Source organism: Talpa occidentalis, unplaced genomic scaffold (assembly GCF_014898055.3).
Source record: "Talpa occidentalis isolate TD23 unplaced genomic scaffold, MPIMG_talOcc4v2.1 talOcc4.12, whole genome shotgun sequence".
Classification (NCBI taxonomy): domain Eukaryota; kingdom Metazoa; phylum Chordata; class Mammalia; order Eulipotyphla; family Talpidae; genus Talpa; species Talpa occidentalis.
Window position 1 is genome coordinate 54876266 of NW_023601212.1, and position 16231 is coordinate 54892496.

At 34.1% G+C, this 16231-nt stretch overlaps 1 protein-coding gene across 3 annotated transcripts in view; it reads right to left on the reverse strand.

Moving 5' to 3' along the window:
* The window catches only part of CEP350 (centrosomal protein 350), a 121558-nt gene that overhangs the window by 56742 nt on the left and 48585 nt on the right, over nt 1–16231 (reverse strand). For all 3 annotated transcript variants that reach the window (XM_037506353.2, XM_037506351.2, XM_037506352.2), the window contains exons 13-22: nt 15782–15932; nt 14127–14299; nt 10507–10693; nt 9359–9570; nt 8736–8899; nt 6732–6842; nt 5873–6013; nt 4564–4700; nt 3638–3760; nt 1057–1217 (exon numbers count right to left, since the gene is read on the reverse strand). In XM_037506353.2, the coding sequence (XP_037362250.1) occupies nt 1057–1217; nt 3638–3760; nt 4564–4700; nt 5873–6013; nt 6732–6842; nt 8736–8899; nt 9359–9570; nt 10507–10693; nt 14127–14299; nt 15782–15932 (1560 nt within the window). The remainder of the gene's footprint in view (nt 1–1056; nt 1218–3637; nt 3761–4563; nt 4701–5872; nt 6014–6731; nt 6843–8735; nt 8900–9358; nt 9571–10506; nt 10694–14126; nt 14300–15781; nt 15933–16231) is intronic.

Genomic DNA, 16231 nt, shown 5'->3' on the forward strand with positions numbered 1-16231 from the left:
TTCTTGCAATCCAAAGTCTGTATTGCCCATCCTGCTTTGAAGACTACAGTTCTACACAATCAATTAAAAACATTGCTTAAGAGCAAGATATTAAAAAGAAAAATTTGGGTCCTCCCTGGTGGTGCAGGGGTTGAAGTCTCAGTGCTATCAGGCTGTTGCCAGACACTACGGCATGGGCTCGGCCCCCAGCCACAAGCCAGTCCACATGGCGCTATAGACCTCTCCTGTCTCGCCCACTGTTCCCCTTAGCAGTGTATTTCAGTAGATCCATCTGTTCTGATCCCCACTCTGTCTCTGGTGAATCTTCTTGCCCCCCACACTTCTGGCTACACCCCACTTCTTGTATGCATAAATAAATAAATCTTTAAAAAAAAAAGGAAAAACAAAAATTTAGAATGGAGTCTGTTAATATTCTGGCTTAATGTATTAAAGGTATCATTTGTTGCCAGATTATAATTCTTACTTATGTTATTTACTACCCATGATTTGGTAAGAATATAGCTTTTATTTATAATCTAGGTAAAGTAATGAATTTTAATATAGTAATTATAGCCAATGTTATAAAAAAACTGTAACTTTATAATATTGTTTACAATATAGTTTTTTTTTTTATGAATTTATTTATTTATTTGTTTGTTTGTTTGTTTGTTTATACATGCACTGGGTACAGTCAGAAGCGCGGGAGGGTGAGAGAATTCACCAGAGCCAGAGCGGGGAGCAGCGGGCAGCAGGAGAGGTCTGCGCGCCATGTGGGACCCGCCTGCGGTGGCTGGGGAGCAGCCGGGGATCGAACCGGCGCCGCAGAGGCCGCAGAGGCTTCGCAACCCAGCGCTCAACTGCTGCGCCACCGGGGAGGCCTGTTTACAATATAGTTTTAAACGATGTGCTCTTCTTTTTACATATCTGTAGGATAATAGTTTCACTTAGATAGATTCAATATCATACATAATCTTATCTTCAATACCACCATATTCTAATTATACCAACTGGCTCGGCTACAGGTATCTCAAAAGGTTCTGAAATCTTCCTAAAACATGTATGTACAAAAAAAGTTACCTTTCTCATCAGGAAGAGATGGTGCACTATCACTTCGTAGAGAATCGTCTGCAGCAGTCTGTACTTGCTCGTCAATAGAACTCTCCAGCTTTTCACCATGAAGTTTCTTCTCATTTTCCTTAGATAGAACTGAAGGACTTTCTTGACGGCTGCTACCACTACTGTTCATGGATATTATAGAAATAAATACACAAAAAAATAAAAAAAAAACAAAAAAACAAGGATCATAACTTTATAGAGTAAATTTATTTGGCCAAGAGAATATGCCTTATGACTAAGATGTAAAATGAAGAAAGATGTAATAGAAAACATAAAGTGCTTTTGTAGACAGAAGTCTGAGAAGAAATTTTTATAAAAGATGAGTAGGGAGAGGAGAAGAATGTTTCACCTTTAAACAATCATGATGGGCAATCACTGTCCTTAGGTTATCATTCCCCTTTTTTATTTTAAAATCAAATTTCTGAGATAAGGGGATTCTACTCACTGTTTTCACTTCCTTACTTTTCATCAACATCATGATTTCCATCCCAGCTGCTCACCTCTGTTTTTATAAACTCTACCTAAACTTCTAATTGCCAAATCCAGTAGGTAATCTATTTTCTCTGCAATATTAGATGGTGTTGACATATAGCTCCTCCTTTAAAAGTTCTACTTGCAAACGTAGATGCAACAGAATGCTAGCATTAGGGTAATCTGGTGGAAAGATATTCGGGAACTTTGTATTACTCTTGCAACACTTATGCAAGCTTTGGAGGTACAACTATGACATGGTCCTTATCAGAATGGATATAATTAAAAAAGGCAAACAATAACATGTTGGATGTGGAAAATTTTATATTCTTGGTGGGAATGTAAAATAGAGTACCTCCTTTGTTAAACAATTTGGCAATTCTTTAAAATGCTAAACAGAGTAACTATATGACCCAGAAATCCCACCACCTAAGAGAAATGAAAACATAGGTCCACACATATGTCCACACAGAAATGTAAATAGTAGAACTACTCCTTACAGTCAAAAGTGGAAACAATCCAAATGTCCATTAATGATGGATAAATAAAATGTGGCATATCCAGACCATCAAATATTATTTGTCAAAAAAAGGAATAAACTACTGACACATGATAAATGAAAACACTACACTAAATCAGAGAAGCCAGTCACAAAGGACTATACACTGTATGACACCACTTGTATGAAATGTCCCAAATAGATAAACTCATTGTGAACAGAGATAGAAAGCCAATTATTGGTTGCCACAGGCTGGGGAGAAGGGACCTAAGAAACTGATATGTAGAGGGAGAGAATTATGAAAATGAAACCCTCAATAAACTTCTAAACTCATCTATAATTGTCAAGTAAAGGAACAGGATATAGAAGGTGGTAATGACTAATATATTTAAGTGCTGTGAGAGGATACAGAAGGGATACCTAAAGCAGACTAGATTTTTGAAGGGGAAGTAAAAGGTAAATAAATGAAAAGGAGGTTGAAAGTTCTAGAATGAAGTCATATTACAGGCAATCGCAGAGAAACAAAGAGCTTGGCTCTTTCAGAGAACTGGAAGTAAAAATTAGTGGAGTATCCTAAGAGGGGAAATGTCAACAGACAAGACTGGAGACAGACCAACGTTCAATTAAAGGGACTTTCATGTTACACTAAGTGGCACTGAGAGAACACTGAAGGTTTCAAGCAGGTGAATTCAACTGGCTATAAATTTTTTTAAAATCACTCTAGTTATATAGTTAATGAAGAGTGGGAAAAGGTTAGCGAATAGGGAAGACCTACTAGGATCTCACTGCAGTAACATAGATGATGACCTAAATGGAGTAAGTTTCAACAAAGGTATCAGTGAAGTTAATGAAAATCACATAGTTCCAGACACACAGTAGGTACTCAGTAACTACTGGTATTTACTCCACATTAATTGTCATGTATTTTATTTTTCATGATTTTTTTTAAATTGAGATTTTACTACACTATGACAATATAGGTATTCTACACTTCTAAGAATGCTAGGAATTCTAAGAATGCTAAGAATGCTACACTTCTAACCTCTAGAATCTTCTGATCCAAGAACAGAGCCACAATTAAAAATTATAGCTGTTACTACAGCACAAGTACCAATGACAAAACACAAATCTTCTTTTGTTACAATAAAGATTAGTACATAAAGTAATGTCAAAAAATAAGGGTATCAGCAAAGCAATGTACAATAAACACAGGCTTCAGAACTACACAGATAAACCAATTTTTAACTCCATGTTGTGCCACTATATGTGACATTGGGTGAGTTTAACATCTCCATTAGCCTCAGTTTCCCTATCTAAAATGATGAAAACATCTGATCTGAAGATTAAATTTATGAAAAACAATGTATATACTGCCAGTACAATATAGGCTCTCAAAGAAAGATTGCTAGAATTTTATATGGCTTAGTAACATTGTAAGTCAGCTAATTAAATGAGGGAATCCAGAACTTTAAAGAGCAGACACTGTTCCACTTAAAGAAATATTAAGAAGTCAAAAACAAAGAGCAAGATTTAAGCCATTTATCAGACTTTACTAAATTGAACTGCTTTTACCTTCTGTCATGATTTTTGTATCTTGAAGATTCAGAATAACTATCATATGAAGGGGAATACTTCTGATGCTTGGAGTCAAGAGTCCCTTCTTTACTCTGAGAGAAGGAAACAGACTGACTTTTCCTATGAAGGAAATTAAAAATGATTAAACATTCCAAATGTCTAATAAGATAAATACTCCTTAATATTAGCATGAGATAAAATTTTGAAAGAATCAGTATTATGAAATCATTGCCACAAAGCATATGAGAAAGGCAATCAGCCTAGAAAAGGGTACCACACATTAAAGTATCTTTTGCTTCATTGTGAGAAATAGACACAATACTCCAAGTATCAACAAATGTGCACAGAAACTTATGAATTAGGGACAAATTGCGATGTAAAAAAAGAGACAGACAAATACGATTTCATCACCTGGCTCTACCTAAAAAATTTTCTGATGACTTTCTATCAATCCTAGGATAAACGGCAAAACTCTTAAGGTTTGCAAGGTTCCACCATGTTCTGATTCTTGCAATATCTTCTTCCTTTCTCAGCCCCACTTTGCTCTCTGTCTCCACTCACGCTGGTCTACATTCATTTTCTCTTATTATTTTTGCATGCATTGATCTGCCTTTTCTTACCTCCTTTATACCACTGACTCCTTTTTATTCGCTAGATCTTACTAGAAGCTTTCTTCCTTAGGAAAACCTTCTCTGACTTTCTTGCATGCCCTTGCTATTCAAATTCCTGTGTTATATGTCTCGGAGACCTAAGTTCCTTCTTCTGTAACACTTCAGTTTATAAGCAGTCATTCATGTAAGTGAATAGCTGATTAAAGTCTATCTTCTCCACCAGACTATACACCCATAATCATATTTCCAATATCCACAATAGTGCATGAGAAATAGTAAGTATCATTATATATTTGCTCAGTTAATATTAACCTATCTGTTTCAGTTCTGGTCCTCAGTTGTTTCATGAAGACTGAAGTGTGTTGCCTCTGGTGGTCATATAGTGTTGCTAGGGGAGCTCCTGAAGCAGTGATGGCATCTGAGATATGAGTTCGAGTCAACTCTGCCATCTAAACATGAACACATACAAGGCAAAAGTAGATTTAAAAAGATAATGTCACAGAAGATCTGAGAGGGAGCATAGTGATCTTAGCTATCTGGATTGAGACCAAGCAAATTCTGCTAACATAGATGAAATATTATAGGTCAGTTATTTAGACTCTAAGTCTCACTGGCTTCCTTATAAAATAAAGCATTGGACCACATGATTTCTAAGGTTTCACAAGGCTGTAACAATCTATGAGTTAAACAAAAAACCTTCCCATTATATAAAAGCAATGGTAAATCAAATATTAAATCTTCCTTTAAGGATCAATACAATTCCTACTTCCTATCTAAGTATTTTCTGATCAACAACATGAAGTACATTTTCCCTACTATTAAGCCGCAATATACAGAGACAGTAGTAAAAGAATTATGCCTTTAACCTCAGTAATAATAAAAGACACTAACATCACAATGAGTAGAAAATGAAACACCTTTGGGCCTCCCTGGTGGTGCAAGGGTTAAAGTTTCAGTGCTATCAAGAAATTACCAGCCACTGCAGCATGAGTTCGAATCCCTGGCCAGGGAGTTAACCCACATGGCGCAGCAGACCTCTCCCTCTTGCCCACTTCTCCCTTCAGCAGTGGATTTCAGTAGCTCCACCTGTTTTGCTCCCCACAATGTTTCTGGTGAATCCTCTAATCCTCCAGCACCTTTGGCCTACACCCCAGTTCTTGAATGCATAAATTAAAAAAAAAAAAAGTAAATACATCTTAAAAAAAACCATGAAACATCTTCATATAAAACAGGACAGAGGTTCTCTGGGACCAAGATTGGAAACTGAATCAAAGGGAATGAGGAAACTTTAAGAGAGTCGAAATTCACCAACTGTATACTTAAAATGGATGCATTTCATTATTCATAAATTACACATCAACAAAATAAAAAAAATTTAAAAAGTATAACCAAGGGAAGAAACTTAAGAGTTCTTCTCCATCTTTTATCTGTCACTAAATCATTCACACATATAACACACTGCAACACAAAACCTCTTCTTGGAAATGGATATGGTCCCCCACTGAAGGTGATTAACTTCCTAAATATGTATTTGCTAGACAGAAACCCATCACTGTTAAGACCAAAGTTATTCACACTGACTAAAAAGAACTACAAAAAAAAGTTTCTCAGAGGCTCTTACTTCACAGATTTGGCGTGCTGCATCTGTGGTGAGGCGAGCAGTCTCTGTTTGCTGAGTGGCTATTTTACAAGTTGCTTCCTGCAGGACTTCAGTTACTTCCCGTTGTGATTTAACAACCTGCTGTAATGATTCCGCATGGACCTGTATATAAAAGAGAGTAAAAAGAAGAGTAATGTTTCAGTCTCTTTCCACCCCCAAAATTTTAAAGTTATAAATTTGTTTCAAGGATAAAATTCCTTGTTAAAAAAAAATACTTGACTACCATTTGGATTTCTTTTTTTTTTTTAAAAGATTTATTTTTATACAAGAATTGGGGTAAAGGCCAGAGATGCAGGGGGTGAGAGGATTCACCAGAGACAGAGCGGAGAAAAGAACTGGCAGACGGACCAAAGTACACTACTGAAGGGAGCAGCGGGCGAGACAGGAGAGGTCTGTCCCGCCATGTGGGTTTCTCCCTGGCCGGCTGAGTATCGAACTCATGCTGCAGTGGCTGCGGATTGCTGCGTCTTAACCCCTGTGCCACCAGGGAGGCCCAGCATTTGGATTTCATGTCTTAGTTTCTAGAGTAAAAATCTGGAATCTTAAAATCATTGCTGGTGACTCATAACTCTACCGCTTGTAACTTTATGTGTCTATAGACAAGTAACTACACCATGTATCTCAATTTCCACTTCTCTAAATCAGGAATAAAAGGAGTTGCTAAAGACTCAAATGACATGAAATTAACCCACAAAGCATAATGTATTAAAAATTACTACTTATACTATTTCTTCTTTACTTTTATATAACTGAAAGAATACTACAGTGAAAGATAGAAATTTTGGATTAAAGAACGATTAACTGCTGCAAAATAAGTTACCTGAGCTGCTTTGTTTCGAGTTTCTTCTAATTGTCTCTGACACTCCAGAGCCTCTTGTTCAGCTTTTAATTTGAAAAGGGCCAAGTCTCTTTCATGACGTTGCTGTTGTGCCTGCAAAATAAAAAAAAATGAGCAACTATTAATTCTAAGGCTAAAATGTTTTAACACAGTGGCTATATTAAACACACCACTATTTTCCCTCACAAATCTTTTGAAGCAACCAGTTAGTCTGAAAAAAAAGACAGTAGATAGGACAGACATCAATCATTATTCCAAATATTTACTGAAAAAAAGCTGCTTTTAAGACTCCTACATTCAATATTACACTGCTGAGAGAAATATTTTAAAACTTAAATAGAAAAGAATTAGAATTAGAAATTGCAATACTATTAAGATATGCATTCTCCCCTAAACTGATTCAGTGTTATTCTAATCAAAATCCCAGCATACTTTTTTGGGGGTGGGGGTGGAGGCAAAAATTGGCAAACTGATTCTAAAAGTTATGTAAAAATGTAAATAAGCTAGGAAGGCCAAAACTATCTTCCAAAGTAATAAAACTACACTCTGATTTCAAAGCCACAGTAGTAATACAGTATAACACTCATACGAAGGATAGAAAAACAGATTAAAGGAAAAGAAGAGGCCCTATAAATATAACCACACAGTTACTTAATTGCTGATAAAGATGCCAAGGTAATTTATGTCTTTTTAAGAAAATGGAACAACTGAATAACTATATGAGAGTATTGATAAATTTTGACTCCTTCCTCACACATAATTAACTAGCAACAGTTCACACACTTAAATGTGAAAGTCAAAATTACCTAAAGTTTTTGGGAAAAATATAAAAGAATATCTTTATTAGAGTATCTCAGGGTAAGGCAATAATTTCGTAGAAAACAAAAGGTACTAGCATGAAAGAAAAAGTTAAAAACTAGATTTTATGAAAGCAAACATCTTTTATTTTTTCAAAAGATAAAATTCAAAAAATAAACAGGCAAGCAAAGGCTAAAAAACAGTATCTGAATCATATCTGAAAAGGACTTGTTTCTAGAATATATAAAAAGCTCTTACAAATTAATTAAAAAAACACAATCCAATTAAGAAATGGGTAAAAGATAAATATTCAAATTATAAAAAATATATAAAACCTCCTACGTCACAATATATTTCTTCACACTCACTAGATACCTTTTCACACTCACTCTCATATATTGTTGCATAAGCACAAGTTGTTACAACTATTTTGGAAAAAAGTATGGCAATTTCTTATAAACATATACTTCACCCAAGCAATTATATTCCTACGTATTAACCTAAGAAAAATGAAAACACATTCAATACAGCAAGCTGCAAAAAAAAATGGTCATAGCAGGAAGGTTTATAATAGCCAAGAACTGAAAATGATACAAATGTATATCAACCGAATAGATAAGCAAATTGTAGCATTTGATGGAGTATCATTAATCATTAATGATATTAGAATCATTAATCATTCCAGATACCATTATACTCTACTGAGGAACACTGTTTAAGACTTTCACTGAATTTTGTTAGCAAATGAGAAGTTCACATCATCTGAAATTCAACAAACACTGGATCTCTTTTCTTTTTGGTACAAAGCATTAAAACAAAACAAAAATATGTCATTTCTGACTTTTCAGTAAAAAGAGAAAATAGTAAGAATGTTTAATTAGCTAATTTCACTGTCAAAAAAGGGAGAGAACATAAAAATGAAGTGTGTTGGAGAGAAAATGATTGTATTATTATTCTACTGCCAAATACTGCATGTTCAGTTCTCCTTTTAGTTCTCTATATAGTGTTGATTTTCCCATAGTCAATTATAGATGCTATGTAGCATTCTATTTTTTTCTACCTGGAATGTTAAAATTTGGGGTTTCATAAAATTCATTATTGAGACTATTTTAGACAGTAAGGAAGTGGGGAAAAAAAAAACCAAAACACAACAACAAAGAAAGCTAAAGAAGAAAACTCCACTAATACCTTTATGATCTGAGCCAGGGACACACTCTCCTGCTGAGCAAGAGAAATCCCCCTAACTCTTTCTACATCTGACAGCTGACGCACCGACTCCTCAATGGCACTCAAGTAATTGAGTTCGGCGGCCATTCGATGCTGGAGGCCAGCAGGAGAAAAGCGTTTAGAACCTAGAAGGCACAACAAATATCACTTGTGAAAAGTTCACATGAAATCACATCTCAGGTTTCTAAAATTTACTTCTCTTTTTAATGGTCAAAAACAAGCCCACTTTCCTCTGTAGGCTACAATGACAGTACAATGTATTCTACTTCTGATATATATGTGTGTGTACATGTGTGTGTACACCTATAAACACTTCAGAGTACACATATAAGGTACATTTTTCCGGCATTTTTTGACTAAAACTGGCAAGATGGGAAATTCACCAATATTGAATTGCTTGTGTTTTTCAGTATTTATTTTCCTGCACATTTTTATTTAATACTTCAAAAAGTAATCACATTCACTTGAAATAACATTTCCCTGTGGTTCAATGAAAAGAAAAGGTATTTTCAGAAAAGAAAAAAAACAAAAACAAAAACCGAGTATGTCATTTTTAAAATTACAATTGTAAGGGTCTAACTTGCCTGGAGTTGAAGTCATATCTGTAGTTCTGCTGGCAGGCAGATCAGTGAAATCAGCATTAGGCTTAAATCCTGTTGTAGCTGAAGGAATTATTACTGACGATTTAGATCTTTCTAACGAAGTTCCTGGAAGGTCAAACTGCAACAATTTCTGAGAACTTGGAGAAAGGGGAGAAGCTGGAGTTTTCTGAGATCTTCCCTTGTCTGACGAGACACTAGAAATTTTGTTTTACCAAGACATCAGAGAAAGGAAAATTACTTCAAGAATCAGCTAAACAATTTATAAAATAGCATGCATTACTTTCTTTATCAACATTAGATATAAAAAGCCACAATTCAAGCATTTACTCATCCAAGACAATCACTACGGTGAATGAATAACTATGAGTGTTCTTTTAATTGCCAGATTTACAATGATCAACAAGTTAGGTATAAACCTTACCCAAAATAAGATTAAAAAAAAAAAACTTCCTTGATTCTATTAACACTTAGCTCTTTTCTCTAAAATGTATACATATCATAAATTAATCACTGTAGTATAAGGCAAAATCCTCTATACTATACTATACTATACTTAGACCTTACAAAGCAATAAAATTACAGTCATATATATGGATAGCAAGGTCAAGCCTATCTTATAAAAATGTCTTAAAAAGGCTGATGTCTAAAATATCATTTTGTATTAAAAATTAAAAAATTACAAAAACAATTCTCCTGTCATTCTTCTAATCTCAGGAGACTCAGAGCAAAAATTTATTTTCATATTAACCATCTCTAAGAACTTAATTTAATATATATTCACTTAGTTCTATCCACCTTTTAATGCTATAGTCTTTCCAAACTTTCTAATAATGTTTATCAAATACCTGCTTATTAGAAACATCTCTTTTTAGTAAAAATGAAGTATTAAAAAAATAAAACAAGTCAGTTATATATGGTCAATGAATAGAGAAAATATTAAGAATGTTTGATTAGCTGATTTAAACACTCATAAAAAAAGGAGAGGATAAAATAAAGATTAAAAACTAGGGTTATGAACAGAACTACAAAGTCTATTCAGGAAATAAAATTGTTAATTTTTTTCTTTTAAATTAATGATACTGTAAATTTAATTAAATGTCAATTACAGTATAAAATGTATATTACTATACCTCACAGAATGCCCAGAAAGATCCTCCAAAGTGCTATCGGTGTCAAGAGTCTGCTCATAATCTTTAACAGAAACTCTGTTACTGGTTCCAGATTTCTTTCCCTGATGAGAGCCACGTTCTGAACTAGAGAGTACTTTTTCCTCATCAAGAAGTGAATTCTGAACATTTCCAGTGAGTGAATCTAGCCCTGTAAAGTAAATGTTACAGAGCTGACTTCCAATATTAGAAGTTACTGACAGATAACAGACTTTAGTAAAATAATAAAAAATAAAGACCAGAACATTTAAAAATTGACTTATTTTTAAAATATACACAAAATAAAGCAGTTCACCCTTCTGCTTCGATTTAAGTAAAGTGAAGTCTCTTCCTTTCATATCTTCTACTATTAAAAAGTAAACTCTTCTGGGCCTCCCTGGTGGCACAAGAGGTTAAGACAGCGCAACCTATGCAGCTATTCACAGCCACTGCTGCATGAGTTCGATCCCTGGCCAGGGAGCTACCCACATGGCATAGCAGACCTCTCCTGACTTGCCCACTGCTCCCCTCAGCAGTGTATTTCAGTCAATCTGCCTCTGTTCCCCGCTGTCTCTGGTGAATCTTCTCACCCCCACACCTCTGGACTGTACCCCAGTTCTTGTATGCATAAATAAATCTTTGGGGAAAAAAAGTAAAATATTCTTAAATCAATTGGTTTAAGAAAAAGATGTATTAAAAAAAGAATTATTACTCTATCCCAGTGAAAAAGTAAACAAAAAGGAGTTTTATAAGGATAAAATTCAGACCAGAGAGAAAAATGCAATTAACTATACAATCCTTTTGAAACTCATGGCAAGAATTATGCATGGTAATCTATTTTTAATATTTTGAGAATCCTCCATATTGTGTTCTATAGAGGCTGTACTAGTATACATCCCCAACAGTGTTCAAGGGTTCCTTTTTCTCCACTTCTTCACCAACACTTGTTTCTAGTCTTTTTCATATGGGCCAGTCTCACAGGTGTGAGATGGTACCTAATTATATTTTTGATTTCTATTTCCCAAACAAGTGATGATGAACACATGAACAGCCATTCTACTCTTCAGTATCTACCCTAAGAATACAAAACACTTATTCAAAGGAATATATGTACTCCTATGTTCATTACAGCCCTATTTATAATAACTAAAGTTATGGAAATGACCTAAATGCCCAAGAAGCATGGAGCAGATCAGAAAAATGGCATGTATATGCACACACCAAACATTATAATAGTACTCAGATATAAAAACCAGATGAACTGCCATTTGCACCATGAATGGAACTGGAAAGGATAATGCTAAGTGCAATAAGTCAGAAGTATAAAGGCAAATATCAAATGGTCTCACTTATATGTGGAATATAGAGAAACACAACAAAGGGACAGTCAAAACCAAACCAATAATAAACTCTTACCTAACTATAAAACTGAGGCAACCAGGAGGTGGATGAGGGGAGTTAGAGAGGGAAGGGGCCCAATGGAACATTTTGGAGGATTGTTGGGGCACCAATGGTGGGCAGGATATGAAAGAATATATTTGTAGCAGTTTGAACCTATGACCTTCGGAACAAATACAAAGATGTAAACCTACTTCACATCAATAAACATAATCTGGGGGAAAAAAAGAATTAGGTAGCCATATTCTGTTCATATTCTCTGACTCAGAATAATATTGGTTGTATGAATATCTTTAAGGAGGTTATTAAAACAAAAACTACACATAGTATCTAAAACATAACTCCATACATATTTACTAATAAAGGTTAGCGGTAACCTACTAGCAGAGCAAAACAGCATGCAAAATGTGGTTCCATACATGTTAATATTTCCTGTTTACGTATGGCTTTGAATTATATCTATGGATTTTGCTAAAATTGAACACCCATTAGACTATTGAACAAACAAAACAGATGACAAGTGTTGGCATGGATGCAGAGAAAGCAGAGCCTTTGTGCAAAACTAGTGGGAATGTACAATGATGCAGCCACTAAGGAAAAGAGTACACCAGTTCCTCAAAAACTTAAAAAGAATTACTGTTCAATTTAACAAGTCAACATCTGGGTAGATACACAAAATAACTGAATGCAGGGACTCAAGCTATTTGTACACCAATGTTCATAGCAATTATTCACAACAGCCAAAAGTTGGAAATAACCAAAATACCCACTGACACATCCTACAATATAAATGAACCTTGAAGACATTATTCTAAATGAAATAAGCTAGACACAAGAGAATAAATACTATATCCTGCCACAACCTGGAGTAGTTCAACTCATACAGACAGAAAGCATAACAGTGATTTACAGGGGCTGGGAGAATGGGGAATTATTGTTTAATGGATACAGTATTAATATGTGATGTGAAAAAATTTTTGAGGTGGTGAAGGTTGCACAACAATGTGAAATAGCTTAATGGTACTAAACTGTATATTTGAAAGTGGTTAAAATGATAAAGTTTAGGGCCTCCCCAGTGACGCAGAGGGTTGAACGCAGTGCTGTGAGGCTGTCCGCAGCCTCTGTAGTGCGGGTTCAATTCCTGGCCGGCCAGGGAGATTCCCACATGGCTTGGCAGACTTCTCCTGTCTCACCCGCTGCTCCCCTCAGCAGTGTATTTTGGTAGTCTGCCTGTTCTGCTCCCTGCTCTGTCTCTGGTGAATTCTCTTACCCTCCCACACCTCTGGCCTGTGTCCCAGCTCTTGTATAAAAATAAATATTAAAAAAAAAAGATAAAAGTTTATGCCATGTATTTTATCATAACAAAATAAATATAAAAGCTAAAAAATGTTAGCATTGATTATTTCTAGATACAAAGATTACAGATGATTTTTTAATATTTAGTTTTCTATACTGACTTCTCTTTCCTCCATTTTTTTAATGTGATGAACAGGTTTATTTTTACAATTAGGACAAACAATTTTGGAAGCAAAATTACTCCCTAGAGGCCATAATGTGATTTTAAGAGTCCTTTACCTAATTACTATGTCTTCTTACCTCTAGGCCTGCACAGTAAATCACAACCAAGAGTGGAAATGAGGGGACTGAACGATATTTCATTGGGTCAGTTACTGTACTTACACTGGGATATACATACTACTTGTTAATTTCAAGTAAGCTTCAAAATCACTACATAAAGCATTTATTATCATCTTTACAGATAAGAAATTTAAGTATTATATTCAAGGATGCTCAGAGGTGTACATAAAAATACTACAAAGTTTTTAAAAAGCAGTTGAAAACAGTGCCATTTGTATTTCTGTCTTTAATACAGATGCTTGTGTACACCTGGTTTTATATTGGAAAAATATATACCAAAAATGTTAATAGCCATCTTTAGCAGCAGGATCAACAGACACTTCTGTTTCTTATATAGTTGTTTGTCTATAATTATTAATTTTATATCACTGCAAATGTATTCCCTTTGTATTAAGGAAAAGATTTATAATATATATATAGTAAAAGATATTGTATTTCTAATGGTAAATAAATGAATGCTAACATTAAGGAAATTTATATAGCTTTTTTACAGAATCAAATCATAACATTTAAATACTACCACTGTATCATTAGTAAAAGGAAATGCCACCATTTAGAATCCTACTTACATTCTATTTTCTCCTTTTTTCCTTTCTTTCCTTTAGAAGAAGCAGATGAATGAGACGATGCAGCAGAGTGGGCCCCCGATGAATGCTGGGAAGTAACATCCACAGAGGAAAGCTCATAGGCAGACTTTCTGTTAGACAGGTCCTCTTGAATGCCTAAACTGCTACCACTAGAACTGTCACAGAATATGTAATAGAGGTTAAAGAAATTAAGCCTTTAAATGCTGCTAAAACAATAGATATTTAAAATCTATTTAATTACTAGGAGAACATAACCATAGTCAAAGATACCTTCCATTTTTCTTTTTTGTTTTCCTACTATATAAGAACGGGTTGTTCCCTATGCCCCAATTTAATACTTAAAAATATTTCAGGGAGTTGTTTACTGAAATGAAAACAATAAAAATGGGTAATTCAGACAGATAAGAAAAAGATATAATGTTGGATACTGGCATATTTGGCCATGATTCTTATTCAAATTTATAATTTAATATCTTCTAATTATTTTCCTTCTGATAACCTCATAGAGAATAATAATTTACCATTTTCTAATTCAAATTAGAAATAAAGTACAATAATTTATATTGACAGGTGATATTAAACATCATCACAATTAAATCCTTACAAGTTTTGACTTAAAAATTTAATCTTTTCAAAAAAATCAAAATCAACAAGCAACTATGAACCAGAGACATACTACGGGGGCGGGGGAGGGTGAGGAGGGATTAGGGTCAAAATAAGGGGGGCGGGAATTGTATGTGGAATATAACCAAAATGAAAATGCATACAATTGTGCAAAAAATAAAAATGGTGTAAGAATTATATAAAATAATTAAATAAAAAATCTAATCTTTTCTTTGGAGCACAAAACTATTCTGCTATAATTTTAGTAATTTATTAATTTTGTTAGTCCAACTAGATGTACTTTTTAAAAATCATCCAATAATTATGTGGATTACAATATGTAATTTATGGAGAAAATTATATTGAATACAAGTAACTGCAGATTATATAACAAAACTTAGTGAGGAAATTTTCTCTAGCATAGTCTGATTCACTTACTATGTGATTTCTTACAAGTAACTTAAGCTTGGTGCTTCAGTTTTCTCTCCAAAATAGGAATAGGAACAGTAATACTTGTCACATGAGATTATTATAAGAACGAATTAATACAATAAAGCCCTCTTAGTACCTTGCACATTAAACTTTTAATAAATATTATGCCACCTTCATTTTTCAAAGTTTGCAAAATTTAAGATGTTATCCTAATTATTAAAAATATTACTGATTGCTTGGGATCATGGAGTCAAGGATCTATAGGGTTGTCTTCAATTCTATCATGTAAAACCATTTCTTAATTTTGTATTTCACTTAATATTCATAACACTCTAACAGATAGGTACTATTATTTTCCCTTTTACAGGTAAGGAAATTCGAGGCACAGGGAAGGTAAATAATATGCACAAAGACAAAAATTGGGAGATCCAGGATTTAAACCCCAGGTAGTCTGGCTGGATATATTTTAGTAACTACTATGCTATGTAGCTCAACATGTATCCTTAAACAAGCAAAATTTGATTAATATTCAGACCACACTTCTCACTTGTACATTTTTCTTTCACTTCAGATTTTATCCCATAATGTGAATATATTCTTACTTAGGTTCAAGAGCTGATTTTTTTTCTGTCAACGCCCCACTCCCTGAAGAGGAAACAAAATCATCTTCATATGAAACACTGCTTAAAGGGGTTGTGATGGCATTCACAGGCCGCGATGGTGATGTTCCTCTTTCCAACCTGTCTTCAAACCCTATCAAAAATAGTAATTGATAATGTTTTAAAACCCAAGTCAAAAACTACAAGCAAAGTATTCTGCAGCATGGCATTAACAAAATGGATTTAGGGACATTTTAGTTTGCTTTTTAGTATTGCTTCTTTTCAATTTATCTTTATGTCTAACAATACATTTTTAACTTTTGATTATGGAAATTTTCAAACATATATGAAAACAGAGAGACTATCATAACTAATAGCATCACCCAGTTTCAACAATTAGCAGATTTGATTTAATTAAAATTTCTATTACCAAAAAACCCACAAAATTCCTGT